The sequence below is a fragment of the Pelobates fuscus genome, chromosome 8 (assembly GCF_036172605.1).
Source record: "Pelobates fuscus isolate aPelFus1 chromosome 8, aPelFus1.pri, whole genome shotgun sequence".
NCBI classification, from domain to species: domain Eukaryota; kingdom Metazoa; phylum Chordata; class Amphibia; order Anura; family Pelobatidae; genus Pelobates; species Pelobates fuscus.
Window position 1 is genome coordinate 8,221,388 of NC_086324.1, and position 26,567 is coordinate 8,247,954.

At 42.6% G+C, this 26,567-nt stretch overlaps 1 protein-coding gene across 2 annotated transcripts in view; it reads left to right on the plus strand.

Annotated features, from left to right (window-relative positions):
• Positions 1–26,567, plus strand: part of GLI2 (GLI family zinc finger 2) — a 96,067-nt gene that overhangs the window by 63,516 nt on the left and 5,984 nt on the right. For both annotated transcript variants that reach the window (XR_010085188.1, XM_063429202.1), the window contains 10 exons: positions 535–640; positions 4,018–4,214; positions 6,230–6,421; positions 16,623–16,824; positions 20,127–20,334; positions 21,522–21,635; positions 22,553–22,684; positions 23,829–23,978; positions 24,824–24,988; positions 26,227–26,496. Coding sequence is in view for 1 of the 2 variants with exons in the window: in XM_063429202.1 (XP_063285272.1) it covers positions 535–640; positions 4,018–4,214; positions 6,230–6,421; positions 16,623–16,824; positions 20,127–20,334; positions 21,522–21,635; positions 22,553–22,684; positions 23,829–23,978; positions 24,824–24,988; positions 26,227–26,496 (1,736 nt within the window). In the remaining variant the exon portion in view is untranslated. The remainder of the gene's footprint in view (positions 1–534; positions 641–4,017; positions 4,215–6,229; positions 6,422–16,622; positions 16,825–20,126; positions 20,335–21,521; positions 21,636–22,552; positions 22,685–23,828; positions 23,979–24,823; positions 24,989–26,226; positions 26,497–26,567) is intronic.

The window sequence follows — 26,567 nt, forward strand, 5'->3', positions numbered from 1 at the left end:
ATGTCTTTCGATTTACTGCTTTGGTTCTCTATAGCTGTATGTTCTAGCACCATGGCACTATGGTCTAGCTCTGTGGTTCTATATACCTGTATGTTCTAGCACTATGGTTCTATATATCTCTATGGTCTAGCTCTGTGGTTCTCTATATCTGTATGTTTTAGCACCATGATTCTATATATCTCTATGGTCTAGCTCTGTGGTTCTATATATCTGTATGTTCTAGCACCATGGTTCTATATAGCTCCATGTTCTAGCAGCTCAGTTAATTTTTCCTTTAAATACATTGAGTGTGAGTAACATGTTCAATGAAATGAGTATCATTAAGTTGGGTAATAATAACATTGATAATGGTGTTTTAAGTTACATGTATCGGCCCTGATTAAATACTTTGCTATTATATGTGTGTTCAGGCTTTTTCTCTTGATTACTGGTTATTGGACCTCTTCTATAGGTTAGGGGTTCTGTGAGGTTGTCATTTTGGGATATAGATTGTTACGGAAATGCGTTTACCAGATCTGTTCTGTGTTTCCACAGCCCAAGCTCACCTCTTTCCTGCGTTCCATGCGCCTTTCCCGATCGATGTTCGGCACCAGGAGGGGAGATATCATTATGAGGCTCATGGGATACACGCCATTCACGGGTGAGTTTAATGTCATGTCTGTAACAGCGAGTTTTTCCTTGGCTGTTTTCACATTCTATTATTGAGATTATTGAGCTGTGTTTGTAAACTGTACAAATATAAAGTCGATTTAAGAAGAGCCTCATTTATTTTGTTACTGAATGTAGCTGGTCAGTGTGTGTCCTGTATTTTTTGACTAGTCTGCCTGCTCCCCCCAGTGGTTTAGGATTGCAGGATTTCACTCCCCTGTTTCAGTGATAGAAATAATTCCCATTGTGGGAGCAGTAGGACTAGTTTACGAAGTTCCAATGTAATTAACGCTTTCATTGCTGGAGCTGCTTTGATTGGACTCATACTGCGCCCTAAGGCATAATTGTCTGAGCTGGGCCCCCTGGCTATTCCATGCACACTGTAGCAGAACAGGATGTGATTTATCAAAGCTGCAGTCCTAGGTAATGTTTGCAAGAAAAATAACATGCATGCTCTTTAGCTCTGGTGATTAATGTGATGTGAATGTGACACAGGACCTCTCATATATCAAGCCCACATCCCAGCTGTCTGCGTCTGCCCAGGTTCCACATACACCTAATTACATGAACACTGCACAGCGTGCAAAGGGTGGATACGCTCTGTGCCAACTATAGGGGCGGATTATCTGCCTGCCACGACATGTCACAGGGCTGTGTCCTAAGCTGTCCCGTGTGGCAGTCCCTCTGAATCATCAAGGGAAACATTTTGTCCTCCCGCAGTGATTATCCTAGGTTTGTTCTAGATTCTCTGTGTGGGATCACTGGTTGTCCTGTCCACCCCCCTCACCCCCTTTACCCCCTCCCGAAAGCATTCCCTGCCAAATGGTAAAATAATTCTCCAAATTCTTCAACACTCCACCCTATGTAATTCTATATCTCTCCCATGTGAGAGTGCTGCTGAAGATATAACCTGGGATATCACAGTTTAGTTATTGTGCCAAAAAGCTTACACTTTGGATTGTTGCATTTTATTTATCTTCTTGTGATTTCCTGGTACTGCGTGAGCTTGGACCAAGAGCTTAATTACATGCTGTTATAGTGTCATTCAGGAGACCGCAGACAGCAATAAACCGCTCACAGTAATTAGTGTGTGTTCGCGTGTTCAATAATGGAATTAAAAGCCATGGTGAGATTATATACCGGTAACTCGAAACATGGAAGAAGGAGCAGCGATACCATCTCCAGGATAACGAGAACGTACAGTAATAAGGAGAGCTGCTGGCACAGGGAGAGCTGTTAGTAGAGAGTTCTGTTACTCATCATTTAGGAATGCGTTGACGCTTACCTTTGCATGTCGTACTCCTGTAGCCTTCCGGTCTGAGCTGGTCTGATAGTTCATACTTTGAACTAGCTCATGCCAGATTTAGGCCATTTTCATTGATTGAGAGCTTTGGCAGATTGAAGTGGACGGCAGAGAGGGGACACCTGGCAACATTACCACTATAATGCCTGTAGTTGTTATGGTACCTAGAGTGCCATTTTAAGGATCCTGCTTGCTGCTCAGGATGCACAGTTAAAGCGAATGTGAGTGCAGATAATACATATACAGAGCTGTGTTTATTAGTGACAATAAGGAGTCCAGCCTTTTATTTACAAACCCTGAAAGGGTTATTAGAAGCCTGTGTTTCTTTCCTTTACATTCCCACCTGATGTTTACCCCATGAGGTGAGTAAAATGCGGTTTGTCATGCGAAATGGATAAAGCTCGCTAGCTAGCAGCAGATTGCGCTAGTCTGAGCCAAGTCAGCGCAGGAGAAAGGTGTCAGAGACACGAGCAGGATCAGGAACCAACAATGACGCTTTTCACCAGCAATGTGAGCGTCAGACTCCGTGCTACACCTGCACTTTAATTAATAGAACGTGGTTTATAGCACTGAGCTCTTTAAGTAAAATATGGCAGAGGCTGACAGGTCAAATGGGATCCAACACACCCCGCTGCTACATGCTTTTAGCAGTAATTATTTTCCATGGAAATGATTCAGCTTACTTTTATAGTTTTATGTATATATAATATTTTTTTCCAACATAACAGCCTGTCGTCATTGTATCGATTAATATTATGATTATTGCCATTTATATAGCGCCAACAGATTCCGCAGCTCTTTACAATATTATGAGAGGGGGGTTTAGCTATAAATAGGACAATTACAAGAAAACTTACAGGAACAATAGATTGAAGAGGACTCTGCTCAAACAAGCTTACAGTCTATAGGTAAGGAGCTCCCCTGTCTGCCTGCACGCTGTTTCTCCAACTCCTTGGCTGCCACTCTCCATGTACAAAGTGTGCAGTGTGCGCAGGCAGGATGGGTGCACATTGAGCAGGTCCCTACTTTAACCTGAGTTACAGCTGCGTCCATTCCATATAACCGTAATAAGTATAATAAACGCATGCGGAGAGTCCACGCTCTCCGTGGAAATAATTCCGTTACTGTGCAAATTAAATGTGAGGTTTCGGCAATGGCTGCAGCTATACCTGTATTTGTAGAGCTGTATATTAATAAATATTACACAATAACTGTGTGAGTGCTTGAATAAAGAGCCATGATTGATAAGGCACTCCATACACCCCTTCCAGCAGTTTTGTGGTTAATGTTCCCTGGTTTGGCGCTGTCTGTTGCAGCTGCCATGAAGGATTTAGGGAAAGCTCTTACCGTTCTGAGCATCATTATACCCAATCAATTGGCCACATTTCACCTGGTAAGAGGGTCTTAAATATCTCTCCTGAAAGGTGGAATCCTTTTGGGGGTCATATATCTGCCTATACTACAACCTCCCAACGTCCCCTTGTCTTACAAAAGCACTTTCAACATTTCTTCCAAGTTACTCAATCCTGATTACTGTCATATGTACCCAATGCATTGCCTAATTCATACACCCCATCTATCACCGTACCCCTCCGCTACACCTTCCTGACATGTGAACTAACCTGTGTAACACAATGCCGAATACCCCAATAGATGATATTTAGCTTTATTAACTAGACCCGGCGTTTTAGAGAATATACAAGGATTGAACCAAATAAGCTGAATTCAGACTATTCTCCATTTCTTAGATTTATTTATCCAGTTCCCTTATTTTAGCCTAAAATGTGTGTTTCCCTTGTCTGTTCTTCACCGTTTGCTGGTGATTTGAATACGTCAGAGGAAATGGCATCTAGAGAGGATTCCAGGTATAAAAAAACCAACAACTACACACGTGATAGAGAAGCTTTAGAAAGTATGTGAGCTGCAGAAAAAGCCACCCAGCAGAGGTGGTAGAAGCTGGTGATAGTTTTAGAAATGTGTAAAGTGATTGCTATTGTCATGGTTTAGAATGGAGAGGTTTAGAGTTTCCTTGCAGTATGTTAATGTGATTTGTGTTTTATTCTCAGCCCCCCAGGTCTCAGCGGCAGCCCCGTCATTTCGGACATCTCGCTAATCCGCCTGTCTCCTCACTCCATGGCAAGCACAGAATTCAGCCACGCTCACCATTATGTAAGCCCACACATCGAGCATTACCTGCGCTCCGTCCACAGCAGCCCACCGCTTTCTATGGTCTCTGCAGCTCGGGGACTTAGCCCAGCGGAAGGTAAGCAGAGCAATGCATCTACTTTATACCTGCCTCCGTAATGGATCGCCTACACGCACAACGATTGGCTGATTAGACTAAATGTACATTTTTTACCTGAAACAGTGACTTAGAAATGTATAGATTAATATAACCCTCCTCTTACGTTGCTTCTTCCTTAAAGACTGGAGGGGATGTGTGTGCCGGCTCAGAGGTAGAAAACTCCAACTCCCATTATGCTTTTCACCCTTTAAGCCTGGCTGAGCATTATGGCATTTGTAGATCCAGAAGATCCACATAACTGACTGTATAATTTGCAGTAGTAGTATAAAATGATACCAACTGCAGTCTGCTAAAAAAGTAAAACCTGCGCTTCCCGCATCTGGGCTTAGCTTTTTATAACGTTATAGTAGAATAGCGTTTCGAAACGCATCAAAGACACGGTAATTAGAAGACTTTACATAACTTGTTACAGAGTCTCTTTTCCCACAAGTACAATATTTTCTTCTAAAACAGACATTTATAAATAGATTTCATTTGCAGAATTAGCAGAAAAGGAGCTCTCTGTGCTTACTGACTTAGCGTTCAGATATCTTGATTCTAAAACCAGCAAAATGATTTTATTTAGAATTTTTTTTCGCCCTGTTTGATTTCGGACAGCGGTTTACTGTGTATTTATTTTTTCTTCTCGCACGATGGATCCGCCTCTCCCTCCGCGGTGTTCTGGGTGTAGCATTGAGGACTTGCAGCTGTGAGAGAGCTGCTGTGATTGACTCTGGCAAACGAAAGGGTTTTAGGAAGCCAGTCGCGGAGACTCATTCCTTTCAACAGATTTCCCAGCTCCACTGCAGACATTAATAAAACGGTTTATTCTGCAAGAAGGTGCCTTACATCAGACCTTTCTAACCTCCTCTACAACTCTCAATACCCTCATCCAGGAGGACAGGGGGGGCTAGATGAGTTTTCTCTTTCCCTAGTAGAAGTTTCAGCAGTCTATTTCCGTTGCCTGTTAATGAGATCCGTAGGGTCTTTATACAGCCCGTTTCCCAACTCTATGCAGGAAACTTGTAAATGTGCAGCAATAACAAATCGTTCTGGGATCTCTTGGTTCCATAGTGAATGCTTCATTTTTTGAACTTTGCCTAAATTTTATTTCAAGCCGTTTTTTTCCCAAATCTTCCCAATGAGTTCTTTTGTACACATACAACAGAGTTATTTACTAAAGGGTTAATTGTTAGTACTCCAGAACTGGGCCAAAGCAGTTCAACGGAAAACCTAGAATTGTCTTGGAAAATGATTGCAGTTTGGATAATTCAGCCTTTAATTTGAAAACAAACAATTCACACATTGGTGAATAACTTTACATGTGTTCAAGTTAAACCCATGGGATTTGTGTTGTCAGGAGGTCAATTCATGGAGTGATGTCAGTAAGTGGAAGGTCCACAGTCCATCCGGCATCTATGTACGAAAATCAGCAGAAAATGAGTATTAAAAATAAACACATCATCGATTTACTGAATGAAACATTTTATATCTTCCACTTTCACACAGAACATGTTTGGTTTCTTGGCGTTGTGTTGTATTTTTCCTACAGCTAGTTTAGCCGTTGTACTTTTACATGAGCAATATTTATAAGAAGACGTCCTGCAGACACTCGTTATGAATCAGATGCAGCCAAGAAACTTGCATTTTTTATAAACACTCCTTCTTAAAGCTGCAGTACATCATCCTGATGTGAGAATTATTGTTCTCCTTGTTTCTTTTATGTGACTTACGATGAGAGAAGAGGCACATCAGTCTGGGGGAAGGGGGCCGACTGTGAGTGCCAAGTTCTTACAGAGAGGAAAGCTAAAGATAGGCAGAGATTAACATTTCACTGATGAAAATGGTCAAATTATCCAGCATCCTGCTGTCTTTTGTCTGTCTGTGTAAACACGCCTGAACTAACCTCATTAACTCCACTAAACTCTTCCAAATGGGAGGAGAGGAGGAGACCTGGCACTCTGACATAAACCTTATCTTCTCCTTTCTCACAGTGGCTCACGAGCACTTAAAAGAAAGGGGTATCTTTGGCTTACCACCCCCACCGCCGGGTACCAGTCCAGCCGACTACTACCACCAGATGACCCTGCTGGCAGGCCACCCCAGTCCCTACGGAGAACTCTTCATGCAGAGCAGCGCGGCGACAGCAGCCACCCACTTGCATGATTACCTCGCACCCATGGATGGTAAGTTCAGATCTGCCAAATTAATCCAGACTTGCTTGTGTTTTATCCAAAACATTCTTTCCTATTTATGACTTAGCTCTTCAATGACTGTCTGGAACCACGCTTGCGGTGTCAGCCATTTTCTGGCCCAGAAGCTGCAGGCGCTGTTTGTGTTATATCAGCTGGTGGTAACGTGCCGGTGAGTCACAGCTTGTGGTCTGGACAGATTGACCGTATTAGTGGAGGTTGCTGACTGCGTGAATCACAACAACCCTGTTTACAGTCGGTTTATAGTTAAGGTGGACCGCTCACATAAAATGATACTTCACATTAATCGGACCAGTGGAACTTACAGAAATGGTTATAGCAGCACCCATCACATCAAAACTTCTCCTCTGTCTACTGAGTCCTGCACCAGTCCCAACACCAGTTTAGGAATGGCCGTAATGAGCAACCAATCAGAAATAAGAGAGTATAAAAGGTCACAGAGCATTGAAATACATTATTTGTAGTTCTGTGTATCCAGTACTGCTTGTATATCAGCATCCCAGGATGCACCTCTCGTGTGAGGAACTGCTGGCTGACGATGGATGGAATTGGGGAGAACAGCGTTCCTATCTCCCCCACACGGCACTGTCCTTCTGTCCTTATGTTTAGTTTATTAGTCAGCTAGCTCTAATGGCTCACACTGGGACTGTGTGCAGCATTTTCATTAGCTATTGAATTCAATATTTAACCTATTCTCTAATTCTCATAGTGCTGCCTGCTACTCTCTATGTAAATGCCTCTTTGCTGCTCCCATGACCTACAATGGTCCCATACGCTTGTCAGCTTTGTCCAGAAACATTATATTTTTAGCCTGAGAAACTGGTGTTTCCCTTGTGGTTACGTTACAGCCGCACTCCAGTAAGTGAACCTCCGACGCACACAATGTGTTGTATTGTTCTCAGACCGCACCAATTGCTTCCTTGTGTTCTCCTGTATAGGGTTACCTCTGACCAGGGCAGGCACTGCTGTTTTTATAAAGTCCTCTCAAATTACCCCTCGGCCGCTCACCCAATCATCATCTGATTGCACTAATCAATCTCAATGACTGGGTTCCCTTCAAACCAAGACAAACAGGGAAATAGGTGGAATTCCTGATTTGCAGCAAGATATTGGCGTTAATACCCCCGGGTTTGGAAGCTTCACATACATTCACTAAATATAGAATTGTTGGGAATCTACCTGGGAATTTATAATTTTGGGCGAAAAGAAAAAAATGAGGGGGGAAAATCCAGTGCAGCTTTTTCCAGCTTATGATGTTCGATTTTTCTGTGAATTCATTGTTTAATCGTACTAGTGCGCAGTCAGTAAAGTGTGTGAGTTTAGCGTCGTCTTTGCCAGATTCCTTCTCTTCCTGTTTCTATCAAGCAATAGACACATATAAAGTCTGAATCCTTTACTCTGGTTTTGTTCCTTACTAGCCAGACGCTCGGCTGCTGTTGGAGTTGCCCGATGTTTTGGTGATCAGTATGTTAATAGATTTTAGATAACACATACACCCTCTTCCTTTCACCTTCCCTGAGGAATTGGTGCCATGATGTCCTACCAGCGATGGGAAACGTAGATGTGTGAGTCAGGTCTATACAGCGCGGCACATAGATGATTTGTTATATGTGTGTATTTATTAAAGATAGTTTTAACTCGATCTGTTTACATTTTATGTTATGTCTTGTTACATTGTAATATGACATGCTTCCTCAATAAGTATATGTGCTGTCTTGCTTTACCCAGCAGTAAAGCTCTGTAGGTTTAATATAACATTATGAGGTTATTCAATAAACACAGAATCAAAACTCGAATTGCTAAAATAACTGATTCACAAACATTCTCCAACTCCACTCTACTTCCCATCTGACAATATTATGCTCAATTCCGCTATTCAGGTTTCAATTCACTTCAAATATAATGATCAGTGTGATAATATGTAAGAAATGCTTAACTCTACGAGTGCCAGAGGGTCAAGCATTGCTGTGTATTGCTCATCCAACGTACACTAAAGTTTCATTCCTGGGGCGTCTTGCTAGTGAAGATCCACAACTTTAAAACACACCATCCTGATATGAGCAGACCCACGCCATCACATATTGGTGGTCTTCCCGTTTATCGACTATAGTGGCATCGAATGCGTACAGCCAGATTGCAAAAACCAAAGCGATTTAAAGTGAAGATCATACTTTGCAAATGTCAGCAGAAACCCTTGTGCATTGCCTTTTGTCTTTAAGTTATACTTAACCCATAAGTTGCAGTTGGTGTTCTAAATAAATCCCTGTGTGGTTTCACTTTACCTTGGCAAATCTTGCAGGCCTGTCCTGGATTAATCTGTGATCCTCATGGCCTCGTGTGACCTCTTCCTCTGTGCAACTACCATGTGTGCGCGGCGAATCCTGGCAAAACAGCAGATACGCCACAGTTTATCCTCACTGTCGCATCAATCATTATTTACAATAACATCCCAGCCACGGCATTACTGAACATAAATCCCAGATCAAGGGCACTTGGAAAATATGAGCTCAGAGCCTAACCTCCTGGCGCTTCTGCCTAATGTTTTCCATTAAACCTCCTCCTGTCACCTCAATATTTTGTTACTTTAGCAATGCCACTGTTTCCTATATATCTCATAATGCACAGCCAGCTATTGCAGCATTGCTGGTAGAGTATAAAAGTGGCTGTTCCACTGACCATCTCGGAATGTAGGTGAACCTTTACTGTCAGATTCCTAAGGGTGCCAAGACCTCCACACATTAATGGGAATGCACCAGGAAATAGAACAATTTAGTGCTTGGAGGAGCCTGCTGGCTAGCCTCCTGCCCAAGGACTATGGGCCATGCAAAGACTTGGTTTGTGTGGTTTCCCTTTCTAGTTCGGGAACCGAACAACCACACAAATTGCAGACCACTTCTGGGTTCATTAACTCCTATTGACCTCTCCTGACACCTCAACATTCTAAGTGTTTGGCTGGGTGGCTGCCATTCTTATGCATGAGCACGTTGGGAACGGAGTTGGCAGCCATCTTGTCGCACGAACGCAGGCGTCGGTGTTTGGTCGTCGAGTGCATGGAACTAAAATCGGACACTCTAACTTGCGAGCACCACTGAACTTTGACGAACACCTGCTTCTTTTATATATGTCAGGAGAGCGCCATTCGGTAGGATTTTTCGCATGAACTATGTTCCCCCTGCTCACAGGGTTAATGTTTCCATTTGCTTTTTGCTAAACGTTGGGTTTTCAATGACAGGCAGTCAGATCAGATTTTATATTCTACCTTTTACTAATCTGCCGTCTACTAATTAAAACGGATCCGCAATTACACAAAACAAATGGTTAATTGGTTAATTGCAGTGAAACTGTGACTAAAAACCTTTATATAAAAATGACCAGAGCATTAAAATTAAAGAATGAAAAAAAATAAAAGAATTTGTGACTTAATATGAGCTTGGACTGTTTATGGTTAACAGAACTGGACTTAAAGTTCACACAAGGACGCGTCCAAGTTATAGGATAATAGTTTATATTAAAGGTTTGTGTGTTTCACTATGTGCACAGATTTACAGACACATTAATAAGTCTATAAACCATTTAGGCGGGTATAAGTATTTAAGAGAATTTTTGAAATCTTACCCAGGAATTCCCGGTGAGGTTTGGAACGTGTTTTTGGAACTGTCAGCCGCTCAGTAAATGTGCGCTAATTTTATTATTGTAAATAGGAATCTGTCAGAAAACACGAGTCCTCGCCTGTCACCAGTAAGTATATTTCTGAACGAACGCCTAAGTGCTGTCCGTAGCAGAGATCAGACCTTGTTCCGGGAATATAAAACAAGCATTACTCTAACTAAACCCAGTTTACCAGAACACAACTAGCCTGCAGCCTGAGCTTATCTCATGATGACCTCTCAATATCTCAGACATATCCACTTGGGTATAGAGCTCCTTATATCGGTGTGGGCGCTCCTTGCGCTGTTTATGGTACTGCGTGGATTGGTTATAGTCCTTCCATTACGTTTCATGATCCATTCATTGTTTATGGTAGATTGACATGTTTCATGAAACCACAAAATGAGTGATTACTACACTGAAAACAGCCTTGCTGGAACTGCCGTCAGCTTGGGCAGTATTTTCATTACATTGCTTGAATTAAACTGTGGATGGATGTCTGCTACTTCCTAATCTTGACAGAGCTCACTGCAGAAGCTTCAAAACTTGGGGAATGGCAGCAAAGTTACTGTAAAAGTAAGCATCATGTTTATATTTTAATGTATGTTTTGCATATAACACAGTAACAAAATGGGGGCAAGTTCAGCTCGGAGGGCCCCTTTAATGAAATTAAGTAGATTTTTACTTTTTATTTTGTTCCCAGAAACGTGTTGTGGGATATTTGGGCAGTTTACAAATGCATTGCTACCACTAATAACCAGTGTCCGTGTGAACTGTGCCAGGTTATTTGTACTTTAATATACTCTGTTGCTTTCCTTCATCCTACAGGGAATTTGGTGAGATCCCAGAATTATAAATCCCAAGCAGTCACTGACAGAAGGCCTCAGGGACAGAGCCAGTGCCTAGCTCACAGTTTGTATGCACATTATATTATACACCTATCCCATGCCTTATAATGGAGAGGCGCAATGCCTTAAGAATGAAAAAAAAACTCTCCTTATTAATTTTTACTTAAAAAAATAGGGAGTGGAGCTGTCCTGTGTGTGTGTGTTCTCTGCTTTGCATCATGCTCCATATTATTTGTTTTTTGGGGAGTTTGGACATTTCCAACTCTGCCCTTCTTAGGGTAACAGCCAAATCAAATTGTGCCGCTGTTTGTGTTGGAGGAGAAATGTCTCCAGCAGGACAGAGCCGCTGTGTAATCGCCATTAACGCGTCAGCTACCAGGCTGCCCATTCCCTCCGTGGATGGATTGCAAAGCGTATTGACTAATAGTAAGTGGATAGTGGAATTATTGCAGTGTGTAACATACAGGATACCTCCTGTGTAGTTCATAGTTCTACATTGCTGAGCCCTTGGGTATTCAGGGATTTAATGCTCCTTGCAGTGTCCTATATAACCCAGTGGCTCTAACATAAACAACTTATATTTGTGCATGCTTTGCCCCTTTTTGGCTTCCAAATGTAATAGTTCAAAAGATCATTTCTACGGTGGTTAAGTAGTTAAGGGAAAGCAGTTAACAGCGTTTGCAGGAGAGGCCCAGTAAAGCTGCACAGTGTGTGACTGCGAGGGAATGGACTGCAGCGCACAGCGAGCTTTGGACGGGTGCCTGGATGCGGACTTGCACAGTGGGCAATTGATAAGGACCAGCCAGCTGCAGACTCTACGTTCTCACTGACTATAATCCTTTCTTCAGCTAGGCCAGACGGACAGCTTGTGGACATATGCTCTGGCACGGACAGTCCAGGGGCATAACATGCGCGCCGCAGACCAAGCACATTCTAACACTTCGGGGAACCTTCCTGTGGCACACAGTGTATTTTTCGTTTGATACTTGGTTTCTTGGTGGATTACACAAACAAAACAATTTGCCGTAAATATGCTGTTTGCTGACAACAAACCTCCCCACAACCCTTCCATAACCAATCATTATGGCTGTAAAATTCTCAGAACATAGCGCCCAATGGACTAATAGTTCACAGTTACACAGTGACATACAAACTGTCCCAGAATGTCACCAGACAGATCTCCTACTGTTGGAACTTCTCCTGGCCTCCTGGAGGTCCATCTCAGCTTGTCAAAGTAAATTAAATGTATCAATATTGCTCCCTCTGACAAGCATAGTGAGACGACTAGACTCCTTGTCTATTTGTGGTGCTTATTTCTACATTATGTTATATTTCAGTAACAGATTTTTTTGTGAAGATTGGAGATTTATCTTTTTGGTGAACTACTAATTCCTTGGTTAAGTATCTATCTGTTGCACCTTTTGATAAACTGACCTCTCTCTGACTAGGTTTTTTATATATTTTTTTTTTGGGGGGTGGCAGGGGTTTTGAAGCATTTTGTAGTTCTGTTTTCCTATTGCTATTGCCTTGTGGACATGGTTCAAATAAATTTAGGTTCATATTAATCACGTTGGTCATGCGTTGGTTCACCTTGTAAAATTCTAGAATTTTATTTAATATTCATGGTGGGTCTGTCTTTGGATCCAATGTGTTTTTGCTGCCTGTTCGTGGCTACTTCTGTAAACAATAAAGATTTACTAAACATTGCATGATGAAACCCAGACAGGATGGCCTTCTGTACATCCCAGTGTTCTACAGGATGGCCTTCTGTACATCCCAGTGTACTACAGGATGGCCTTCTGTACATCCCAGTGTTCTACAGGATGGCCTTCTGTACATCCCAGTGTTCTACAGGATGGCCTTCTGTACATCCCAGTGTTCTACAGGATGGCCTTCTGTACATCCCAGTGTTCTACAGGATGGCCTTCTGTACATCCCAGTGTTCTACAGGATGGCCTTCTGTACATCCCAGTGTTCTACAGGATGGCCTTCTGTACATCCCAGTGCCCAGTGTTCTATAGGATGGCCTTCTGTACATCCCAGTGTTCTACAGGATGGCCTTCTGTACATCCCAGTGTACTACAGGATGGCCTTCTGTACATCCCAGTGTACTACAGGATGGCCTTCTGTACATCCCAGTGTTCTATAGGATGGCCTTCTGTACATCCCAGTGTTCTATAGGATGGCCTTCTGTACATCCCAGTGTACTACAGGATGGCCTTCTGTACATTCCAGTGTTCTACAGGATGGCCTTCTGTACATCCCAGTGTTCTATAGGATGGCCTTCCGTACATCCCAGTGTACTACAGGATGGCCTTCTGTACATCCCAGTGTTCTACAGGATGGCCTTCTGTACATCCCAGTGTACTACAGGATGGCCTTCTGTACATCCCAGTGTTCTACAGGATGGCCTTCTGTACATCCCAGTGTTCTACAGGATGGCCTTCTGTACATCCCAGTGTTCTACAGGATGGCCTTCTGTACATCCCAGTGTTCTACAGGATGGCCTTCTGTACATCCCAGTGTTCTATAGGATGGCCTTCCGTACATCCCAGTGTACTACAGGATGGCCTTCTGTACATCCCAGTGTTCTACAGGATGGCCTTCTGTACATCCCAGTGTACTACAGGATGGCCTTCTGTACATCCCAGTGTACTACAGGATGACATTCTGTACATCCCAGTGTTCTATAGGATGGCCTTCTGTACATCCCAGCGTTCTACAGGATGGCCTTCTGTACATCCCAGTGTTCTACAGGATGGCCTTCTGTACATCCCAGTGTTCTATAGGATGGCCTTCCGTACATCCCAGTGTTCTATAGGATGGCCTTCTGTACATCCCAGTGTTCTATAGGATGGCCTTCTGTACATCCCAGTGTTCTATAGGATGGCCTTCTGTACATCCCAGTGTTCTATAGGATGGCCTTCTGTACATCCCAGTGTTCTACAGGATGGCCTTCTGTACATCCCAGTGTTCTACAGGATGACATTCTGTACATCCCAGTGTACTACAGGATGGCCTTCTGTACATCCCAGTGTTCTATAGGATGGCCTTCTGTACATCCCAGTGTTCTACAGGATGGCCTTCTGTACATCCCAGTGTTCTATAGGATGGCCTTCTGTACATCCCAGTGTTCTATAGGATGGCCTTCCGTACATCCCAGTGTTCTATAGGATGGCCTTCCGTACATCCCAGTGTTCTATAGGATGGCCTTCTGTACATCCCAGTGTTCTACAGGATGGCCTTCTGTACATCCCAGTGTACTACAGGATGGCCTTCTGTACATCCCAGTGTTCTACAGGATGGCCTTCTGTACATCCCAGTGTTCTACAGGATGACATTCTGTACATCCCAGTGTACTACAGGATGGCCTTCTGTACATCCCAGTGTTCTATAGGATGGCCTTCTGTACATCCCAGTGTTCTATAGGATGGCCTTCTCTACATCCCAGTGTTCTATAGGATGGCCTTCCGTACATCCCAGTGTTCTATAGGATGGCCTTCCGTACATCCCAGTGTTCTATAGGATGGCCTTCTGTACATCCCAGTGTTCTATAGGATGGCCTTCTGTACATCCCAGTGTTCTACAGGATGGCCTTCTGTACATCCCAGTGTTCTACAGGATGACATTCTGTACATCCCAGTGTACTACAGGATGGCCTTCTGTACATCCCAGTGTTCTATAGGATGGCCTTCTGTACATCCCAGTGTTCTATAGGATGGCCTTCTGTACATCCCAGTGTTCTACAGGATGGCCTTCTGTACATCCCAGTGTTCTATAGGATGGCCTTCTGTACATCCCAGTGTTCTACAGGATGACATTCTGTACATCCCAGTGTTCTACAGGATGGCCTTCTGTACATCCCAGTGTTCTACAGGATGGCCTTCTGTACATCCCAGTGTTCTATAGGATGGCCTTCTCTACATCCCAGTGTTCTACAGGATGGCCTTCTGTACATCCCAGTGTTCTATAGGATGGCCTTCTCTACATCCCAGTGTTCTACAGGATGGCCTTCTGTACATCCCAGTGTTCTACAGGATGGCCTTCTGTACATCCCAGTGTTCTATAGGATGGCCTTCCGTACATCCCAGTGTTCTATAGGATGGCCTTCTGTACATCCCAGTGTTCTATAGGATGGCCTTCTGTACAGTATCCTAAATGGTATCAATTACTTGTGTGTTTGTGGGGCGGACAATACTGTCATTTGTGGAAATCTGTAAGATGCGTTAGGGCTATTTATATTAATAATTAAACATGTAATAATTATTTAATAATGTAACCTATGAGCATGCTGCCTGTCAGGAAGCAGTGACACGTATGCCCATGGCACGGTGACCCTTTTCAGCCTGTCGTCCTGTACATATTAATGGAACAGCCACTAAATGCAGAATGTGGATATAAATCACTACAAAAGAGGAGAGAAAAATGAGAGCGTGGTTTTTCTTTGTGTTTAATAATTTGTCAGGGGAAGCGGTACATTAATAAACAGGTTTCCCCAGAGGTGGGTGGCTAACGGAGATAAATATGGCTGCCAGACCTGGCCTGCTTTTCCCAGCTAATGGAGCAAAAGATTGGGGGAAATGCAAATACGAAAAAACACACTGAGATACTTTGTTTCCAAATCTAGTGTCATTTTTCATCCCGCCTCGTATAATTATAGCTGCGGCAGAGATTCCTCTGTGTTCATTACACACGCTCAGACACGGCCAAGAGAAGCACTTTCCTTCAATTTCAACATCAGAGTTTATTCAATAAACACAGAGAGAATCGCAAGTTAGGCTGAAAAAAATCAACTCTCCTATTCTACGTTAAAATATGCAATAAACAACTTTGTAAATAGAAGCTTTGATCCTCTATTTAGGAACAAACACAAAGTGCCCCGGTAATTTCGGTGATGGTGCCGTTATAAATGGTAAATAATTATCTGTCCACCTCGTTACATTTTCTATTATTTTTAGTTTACACATATCTTTAATGTTAATTACAATGAATCCTTAACCAACTGTGGCGATCAACACATTTACAAAAAAAAAGACGCTTTATTTATAAAATAAGTGGAGAAAATTAACATTTTTCCATGGGCCTCAATGTGTGTAATTCCTCTCTTTCACCTTAATCACTGTCACCAAGCTCATTACACAGAGACACAAATCCTGATCTTTATCCCCAAATCACCAGTGTTCACAGGGGTGCAGCCGATCCTGCCCATTTGATAAGTGGGATGTTTGGGGCGCATGATACGGACTCAGGTCTCACTACACACTGCTACTTACAGCATCCGTTCTGCATGGTTGGTGGTAAACCGCTCTGACAAGGCCACTCGTTCGACCTCAGACATAAATCCATCCAGTGTTATGGGGTTTTAGTTATGATATTGTTTTTGCAGACAAATAAAAATCTCTTTTATGCAGTTTCCTTTGGAAGTTCTACGAATCTATTGTACAGAATTACATATTATTTCACAATATTAAATATTATTTTATTTTATATATCACTATAACATTAAGTAATGATATATTTAAAGGGCCATTTCCATAGCATTGCATATTATGAAATGAACTTTAGCGCAAGATTTAAAACCTTAATAATGTGTCTATATTTTGCATGTAATAATTGTCCAGTTAAGCTTATTTCCTATAATCCCATCTAACCTCTTCTGTTTTTTTTGCTATGAATAGTGTCACGATTTTCAAGCCCTCGGTTGACGCCAAGGTTAAGTAGAAAACGCGCTCTTTCGATCTCCCCACTCTCCGATGCCAGTATTGACTTGCAGACAATGATCCGCACCTCACCAAATTCGCTGGTAGCGTACATCAACAATTCCAGGAGCAGCTCTGCGGCCAGTGGATCCTATGGGCACTTATCAGCTGGAGCAATAAGGTAAAGAGAATCTAGCTGGCGCTGTAACACTCTGATCGAGTATCCAGGTTAGAATATAGTAACGAAACTCTGGCACTGGGATGGAGATGTCCTCTTACAGTTTGTTTTGTACACTTAATGGTTATTGGGGATCTATAGATTTATGTAGGGGACTTAATGATAGTACCTATCTCAGCTAAGATCTAGGAGACCTAGACTCACTATGTCCATGCTGTGTTAAATCTACCACTATTTAAAACTGTACAACAATATCGGGAGTTTCTAACCTAAAGCCAGGTCATTAGAAAAGAGCCACATATAACAGAGCTCCACAGCAATAATACTCCCAGTAATGTGCCTGAGTGTATAACAGAGCTCCACAGCAATAATACTCCCAGTAATGTGTCTGAGTGTATAAAAGAGCTCCACAGCAATAATACTCCCAGTAATGTGTCTGAGTGTATAACAGAGCTCCACAGCAATAACACTCCCAGTAATGTGTCTGAGTGTATAACAGAGCTCCACAGCAATAATACTCCCAGTAATGTGTCTGAGTGTATAACAGAGCTCCACAGCAATAATACTCCCAGTAATGTGTCTGAACATACAACAGAGCTCCACAGCAATAGTACTCCCAGTAATGTGTCTGAGTGTATAACAGAGCTCCACAGCAATAATACTCCCAGTAATGTGTCTGAGTGTATAACAGAGCTCCACAGCAATAATACTCCCAGTAATGTGTCTGAGTGTATAACAGAGCTCCACAGCAATAATACTCCCAGTAATGTGTCTGAGTGTATAACAGAGCTCCACAGCAATAATACTCCCAGTAATGTGTCTGAGTGTATAACAGAGCTCCACAGCAATAATACTCCCAGTAATGTGTCTGTGTATAACAGAGCTCCCCAGTAATAATACTCCCAGTAATGTGTCTGAGTGTATAACAGAGCTCCACAGCAATAATACTCCCAGTAATGTGTCTGAGTGTATAACAGAGCTCCACAGCAATAATACTCCCAGTAATGTGTCTGAGTGTATAACAGAGCTCCACAGCAATAATACTCCCAGTAATGTGTCTGAGTGTGTAACAGAGCTCCACCGCAATAATACTCCCAGTAATGTGTCTGAGTGTATAACAGAGCTCCACAGCGATAATACTCCCAGTAATGTGTCTGAGTGTATAACAGAGCCCCACAGCAATAATACTTCCAGTAATGTGTCCCAGTGTATAACAGAGCCCCACAGCAATAATACTCCCAGTAATGTGTCTGAGTGTATAACAGAGCCCCACAGCAATAATACTTCCAGTAATGTGTCCCAGTGTATAACAGAGCCCCACAGCAATAATACTCCCAGTAATGTGTCTGAGTGTATAACAGAGCCCCACAGCAATAATACTTCCAGTAATGTGTCTGAGTGTATAACAGAGCTCCACAGCAATAAGACTCCCAGTAATGTGTCTGAGTGTATAACAGAGCCCCACAGCAATAATACTCCCAGTAATGTGTCTGAGTGTATAACAGAGCTCCACAGCAATAAGACTCCCAGTAATGTGTCTGAGTGTATAACAGAGCCCCACAGCAATAATACTTCCAGTAATGTGTCCCAGTGTATAACAGAGCCCCACAGCAATAATACTCCCAGTAATGTGTCTGAGTGTATAACAGAGCCCCACAGCAATAATACTTCCAGTAATGTGTCTGAGTGTATAACAGAGCTCCACAGCAATAAGACTCCCAGTAATGTGTCTGAGTGTATAACAGAGCCCCACAGCAATAATACTCCCAGTAATGTGTCTGAGTGTATAACAGAGCCCCACAGCAATAATACTCCCAGTAATGTGTCTGAGTGTATAACAGAGCTCCACAGCAATAAGACTCCCAGTAATGTGTCTGAGTGTATAACAGAGCCCCACAGCAATAATACTTCCAGTAATGTGTCCCAGTGTATAACAGAGCCCCACAGCAATAATACTCCCAGTAATGTGTCTGAGTGTATAACAGAGCCCCACAGCAATAATACTTCCAGTAATGTGTCCCAGTGTATAACAGAGCCCCACAGCAATAATACTCCCAGTAATGTGTCTTTATACTACAATGAATGTGTTTAGAAATCAGTCTGTGTAAATAAGATACCGTATATACTCGAGTATAAGTAGAGTTTTTCAGCAAATTTTTTGTGCTGAAATCCCCAACTCGGCTTATACTCAAGTCACTGTCTGTATTATGGCAATTTACATTGCCATAATACAGACTGGGGGCTGTGTGCGGTTACTTACCTCTCCTTCAGCTCCTGTCAGCTCTCTCCTCCTCCGCGGCGGTCCGTTAAGCACCTCTGTCAGCTCCCAGTGTAAGTCCTGCGAGAGCCGCGGGGTCATAGTGCGGCTCTCGCGAGACTTACAGTGTGAGCTGACAGAAGAGCTGCATGGACCGTCGCAGAGGAGAAGGGAGCTGACAGGAACTGCAGGAGAGGTAAGTGCTCTCTGCCAGCCCCCTCCCCCCCCACTGAACTGCCAATGCCACTGGACCACCAGGGAGTGAGAGCCCCCCTCCCTGCCATGTATCAAGCAGGGAGGGGGGACGAAAAAAAAATTAATAATAATAATAAAATAATAATAAAAATAAATAAATAATAATATAACATTTTTTTTTTAAAATAATAAAAAACATAAAAAATGCCCACCCCCCACCAAGGCTCTGCATCACACACACACACACTGCACTCATACACACACACACTGCATTCATACACACACACTGCATTCAAACACACACACTGCACTCATACACACACACACTGCACTCATACACACACACTGCATTCATACACACACACACACACACACTGTAAATAAATATTCAATTATTATAATGTTTTTAGGATTTAATTTTATTTAGACATTTACCAGTATCTGCTGCATTTCCCACCCCAGGCTTATACTCGAGTCAATACGTTTTCCCAGTTTTTTGGGGTAAAATTAGGGGCCTCGGCTTATATTCGGGTCGGCTTATACTCGAGTATATACGGTACATTGTTCTTGTTATAAATTACATTTTCATCAGTAGGTCAGGGAATCACCTAAAATGTCCTGGAATAACCCCCCAATCCCTTCGTCCCCCCCTCACAAAATAACCCGGAATAGTTCAAACTCTAACCTTGTGTTTAGATATATAATATATCATTAACTGTAAATTTCCGGGAACAGGTTTGGCTCCCATTGATCTGTCCGCTAAAGTTTATTTGGTAAAATATTTGTTTCACCCTGCTGTCAGAGACTAAACTATAGTATGCTCCTAATCTATGTGTGATGTGTCTTTTTTCAGCCCTGCTTTTAGTTTTCCCCATCCCATTAACCCTGTGGCGTACCAGCAACTCCTGAGCCAGCAGCGCAGTCTTAGCTCCTCCTTTGGACACACCCCTCTGATTCATCCATCACCCACTTTCGCTTCTCGCCAGCATGGTGCGCTCCCATCGACCAGTTCAGCTCCTGCCGCTGCCAATAACAGCAACTCTGTAACAGACTCCGGCTTAGTGAGTAAATAAGCTAACATACCGAAGAATCTGTCCATTCACCCTGAGAATCTATCCATTCACCCTGAGAATCTATCCATTCACCCTGAGAATCTACCCATTCATCCTGAGAATCTACCCATTCATCCTGAGAATCTATCCATTTACCCTGAGAATCTATCCATTTACCCTGAGAATCTATCCATTTACCCTGCGAATCTACCCATTTACCCTGCGAATCTACCCATTCACCCTGAGAATCTACCCATTCACCCTGAGAATCTACCCATTCACCCTGAGAATCTACCCATTTACCCTGAGAATCTACCCATTAACCCTGATAATCTGTCCATTCACCCTGAGAATCTACCCATTCATCTTGAAAATCTATCCATTCACCCTGAGCATCTATCCATTCACCCTGAGCATCTATCCATTCACCCTGAGAATCTATCCATTCACCCTGAGAATCTACCCATTCATCCTGAGAATCTGTCCATTCAACCTGAGAATCTACCCATTCATCCTGAGAATCTACCCATTCACCCTGAGAATCTACTCATTCATCCTGAGAATCTACCCATTCATCCTTAGAATGTATCCATTCATCCTGAGAATCTACCCATTCATCCTGAGAATCTACCCATTCATCCTGAGAATCTATCCATTTACCCTAAGAATCTATCCATTCACCCTGAGAATCTATCCATCCACTCTGGGAATCTATCCATTCACCCTGAGAATCTTTCAATTCACCCCGAAATGTTTTCCTTCCCCTGAGAATCTGTCCATTCCCCGGAGAATCTATCCATTCCCCTGAGAGTCTCTCTGCTCACTCGAAGAACCTGTCCCCTGTCTATTCACCCTGAGAATCTGTCCATTCAGTCTAACAACCATGAGAATCTATCCATTCACCCTGAGAATCTGTCTCTATCACTCTGAGAATCTGTCTCTATCACTCTGAGAATCTATCCATTCACCCTGAGAATCTGTCTCTATCACTCTGAGAATCTATCCATTCACCCTGAGAATCTGGCCACTCATTCTGAGAATCTGTCTATTCATTCTGAGAATTTCCCCATTCGCCTTAAGAATCTGTCCATTCACCCTGAGAATTTGCCATGATACCCTAATATTGGAGTTACCCCGTGTAAGTTCCCCCATATTGACAACCATTGAGATGATTCTCCCACTGACTTTTCCTGCAGATTAAGGCAAGCAGTGAGTCAGTTGTCACCAGCACTGTTAACCAAGTGATCCAAAAACGAAACAAAATCAAGACTGAAGAAGAAATGGATCGGCGAGACTCTCCCAGTCCTCCGGTACGTGTCAGGGCATGTGGTCTATTCACCAGTGTGGTAGATTTGTCAGATGCTGAATGCAGCGGGCCGGAGTTGTCAGTTCGGATGATGGTGGTTTTACCTTTTACCCCCTTGCTGTGAATGCTGGGCCTGAACACCACCGTAGCGCCATGAAAACGCAGGTCTCTATTAACATGAAACATAATATTTTGTGTTAAGACCTGATGAGGGGCCAGAACGTGCAGATTAAGGCAGAAGCGGAAGCTTTGGTTATGGGGCAGTATGTTAAACCAGTGCACTGATCTCACACAATGTGATGGGGTTTGGTCGAGCTTTTTTCTGTTGTGACTGTAGAAGATGCAAAGTGCAAAGTTTGTAGGAAATGTTAGAAGTTTGTGAAAGGCTAAAAACATGACCCTTTAGAGATACCTGCCATTTTATCCCACGCCAGGAAGTCTCCATATGTTCGTGTGAATGTATAAGCACTGCGCTACAGAAGTTGCTGGCGCTATATAAAAATGAAAACAATAATAATAAGCTGGTGTGCTGTGCCTCGCTGCTGCCTGTATGGAGTACCTCATTAATAGGGTGTGTACGCCGGTACCCCAAATATTAACACCTCCAGCTCTCTCTCTACCCTCTGAAATGGTGTGTTTCTGTTAATTTACCCCCAAATAATCTCCAGGTAGTACTTTTATTTAATTAGTATCCCTACTGTTAACAAATCCTGTTATAAAGAGAGGTCAGATATAAAACAAGCTTGAGTAAATAAAGAGGCTATTTACTAAACCGTGAGGTGAGAATTTGTTCTACTTCAGCCTCTTTGTTTTCACCTTATCTCACCATTTAGTTGAGTAAGTTCCTCAGAGCAGAAATCGGGGTGTAATAGTTTTAGGTTCCCTTGCCCCGGTCTGAAATAATTCCGTTACGTGTTCCAGGACCAGCTAAATGAGGTGAAAGAGGACCTGGATAAGGACGAATGCAAGCAGGAGCCGGAGATCTGTTATGAGACCAACTGTCACTGGGACGACTGCACCGAGGAGTTTGACACACCGGATCAGCTTGTCCATGTAAGTCCTTAATGGCAATGAATGGGTTAATGCTATGGTCAGCAACTCTGACACTTTTAATCCTTCGCTGGCACAAAATTAAACCGAAAACTAACAAGCAGACAGAGAGGGCTGAGCAGGTGCATTCTGGGAGTTATCATATCATGTAAGTGAAAATGTATTTTAAAAATACCTTGTATACTGCTGAGGGGTGTTTAGATATATTAAAGGGACACTCCACGGCTCAAATACAAAATAAATAAAAATCACTGTTTAATAGATACACCCCAAATAAAAACTTACATGCAGTTAATTTTACATTATTGATGCTATATCTAAAAACAGCTTGTAATAGCTGCAGATCTCCTGTCTGCAGCCTTTCCAAGCCCTCCCCTTCTAACCCCGCCCAGACTTTCTGTGGCTGTCCAATCACAGACTTCCAAAGCAGCTCAATGAGAAGTCTTCACAAGGCAGGTGCTCTGAACAATCACTGCCTCTTGAGTTTATTGCCACTGAGATCAAATTCTATTGGAATCTGCCCTTTTTGCAAAATGAAAAAAATAGGACAATCTTCACCCATAAAGCTTTTCAAGAAGCTAAATTGCTTTAGGGGTCTGGGGTCTGGAGTAACCCTTTAACATGACACGTGGAGGTGCAGCACTTGCGTTTATGGGCAAGAGATTCACTTTAATGTAAAGAGAATTATTTTTTTAGTTTAAACTGCTAGCAGATAGTAGTGTGTTTCTCTTGCTTGATCTCATACGAAATCATTCTTTTTTTCCCATATGATGTTCAGTTTGTTAAATCACTGTGAGTGGCTGGGAGACCTATGTTCCCACTGCTACCTGAGTGGGAAACACTACATTTCACTGCTGTGTTTTCCTCTACTTCAGCACTGAAGGAGTTAATGTAACGATGCCATACAGTTTGCGCCTGTGTAGTGAAGGTTTTCTGTGGGTAGAAGTCTTGGGGGTAGGGGGGACCTGGTATATAAATAGATATAGATGTGACGTGCCATATATACAAATATGTTTCTGCATTTTATAGACTGACCAAGGCCAAGGCTTAATTCACATTTCATCGTCTGCCATAACAAATAATAAAAGTCTGCGGTCTGGCGATTTTTTGTGTCTATTTATCGTTCTCCATGTATTTTCCTTTGTAGCACATCAATAATGAACACATCCACGGGGAAAAGAAAGAGTTTGTATGTCGCTGGCAGGACTGCACGCGGGAACAAAAGCCTTTCAAAGCTCAGTACATGCTGGTAGTGCACATGAGAAGGCACACGGGGGAAAAGCCACATAAATGCACCGTAAGCTACTCCAAACAGCAAACTGCCGCACTCAGCAACTGTCAGAATCTGCCCCATAAATATATCCTCGCCAGCAGCTGCTGACACTGCCAGGGAATTTACTAGGCCTGGTGAATTTAGTGAGCCGGCCTCCTGAAGTAATCAAACCAGATACATTGCATTAACTACTGCCCTGATATAGTCATTAGTAAGCCCTCCCCCTGCAGCTTTTTGGTGAGGGATATTACAATCCTAACTTACACTATGTCATTCGCCCATTCTTACTAGGGTAACATTGAACTAAGTTTGGAGGAAAATCTTGCTTTATATTTTCAGTATATGCATTGCAATGGTCTCTGTAAGGATTGACACAATGTAACCACAGATTGTCAGCCGTATTGACCCATTAGAATAGCAAGGTGTACCGCTAGTTATTCACCCCGTCACCAGATTCAAGGCATCTTCCACCTTCTGATTTAACATCGATAGCTGGCGCATTAATCACACTGTCTGTCCATGGCTATTAACTCTCCCCAGTCATATTATATTAATCCATTTTTAATTTGTATTCCAATCACAGACCTCCCTCCCCTTTCCACTTTCTGTCTGTTCTGCTCAGTGCTATGTTGTATGTTTGTGCTACATAAATACGTCTAGCCTAAGTAGTTACAATATTGTGTTTTTATCCAAATGCTGATCTATATAAAACAGTGTCATATAATAATACCTGGCAGTCTGATTGGTAGTAGATTCATGTTCTTGCCTTTCAGAGCAGGTGATGTGCTTGAATTAAAAAGCACATGTTTTGTTTTGTGTTTACTGAACTCCCGTGGCTGCTGCTTTAACCTTGCTCCTGTTACTTACAGTTTGAGGGGTGCTACAAAGCGTACTCCAGACTGGAGAACCTCAAAACTCACCTTCGGTCGCACACGGGGGAGAAGCCGTATGTGTGTGAGCAAGAGGGATGCAATAAGGCATTTTCCAATGCGTCTGATCGCGCCAAGCACCAGAATCGGACACATTCCAATGAGGTGAGATTCTGTCTATTAATACATTTTCTATGGAGACCATGTTCTTGCTGTGATACAACACTCAGCATCATATAAAACTGCAGCAAATCCTGTTACTTGAATGACAAAGTAATCAGCAAGAGCCAAACCCACATTAAAGGGACACTATAGTCAACAAAACAACTTTATCTTAATGAAACCGTTTTTGTGTACAGATCGTGTCTCACTGCTCAATTCTCTGCCATTTACGACTTGAATCCTTTTTAGTTTATGCTGCCCTAGCCACACCTCCCCTGGCTGTGACTGACAGACTGCATGAAAACAACATGGTTTACATTTCATTTAGATGCAGCTTTTATCTCCTGCTCTGTAATTACAAATTTACTTACATACAGGCTCCTACAGGGTTTAGCAAGCTATTAGCAGAGCAGGAGATAATGAATTCTAGATTAAACAGCATTTGCAATAACATTTAAACATTAGATGACTCTTTACAGGAAGTGTTAAGGAAGGCTGTGTAAGTCACATGCAGGGAGGTGTGACTAGGACTGTATAAACACAGTGATTTAACTCCTAAATGGCAGAGAATTGAGCAGTGAAACTGCAGGGATATGATCTATACACTAAAACTGCTTCATTAACTAAATTAAGCATTGCCTTTCCTGTTCCGTGTTTGCAGCCTGTACGATGTAGGTTTTGTATATCAACCAATTCAGTCGAAGCATTAGGTGTAATTTTACAGATATATAAGCTAAAAGCATAATTGTGTCTCTTGTTATAGTAGTTTCGCACATTATGAGTGAAGAATCAAATTTTCATTCCAAATCACTGTAGGAGATCTGTTTAACGTCCCTTAAACTGAGCCAGAAATGTCAGATTTGTGTTGGTCTATCAAAGGGTCCGAGTATGTCTGAATGTACCATATAAGCTGATGGAATACCTCAGTGATTAATGCACCAACTAGAACCAGTTTAAACTAGACCAGCTTCTCACTGTGGTTTTAGACAGTCACTATAGAGCTTGTACAGTAATAGATCATTATCACACCAGGGGCAGAAATCCTTTTACATCAGGTGGATAAGAGATACCGTGAGTGTTAAATGTGAGTTATGGTTCCTGAATTTACTGCATTTATGATGATAAACAGATAAGTAAATAATACGAACCATCAGGTTATAGCTGCTGTGAAATCAAAGGCTTTCTGGTAAAATCTGAATTTTATTCTCACCATTGACATTTGTCATACATGTTTTTGGCAGAAACCATATATATGTAAAATTCCTGGATGTACCAAGAGGTACACGGACCCGAGCTCTCTCAGGAAGCATGTAAAAACCGTGCACGGGCCGGAGGCCCACGTCACAAAGAAACAACGCAATGACATCATGCCTAGACCCGCCCACAAGGAAAATGGAGACGGTGACGCAAACACTAAGCTGAACAACAGGTACTCTGCGGACACAGACAGCACCTCTAGAGTCCGGGAGGACTGCTTCCATGGCAGGACTATCAAGACAGAAGACAGTATGGTAAATCACCATGTGGCCTCATTAAACTCACACTCTCTATATAAATGACTCATCACTAGCTGGAGCGCAGA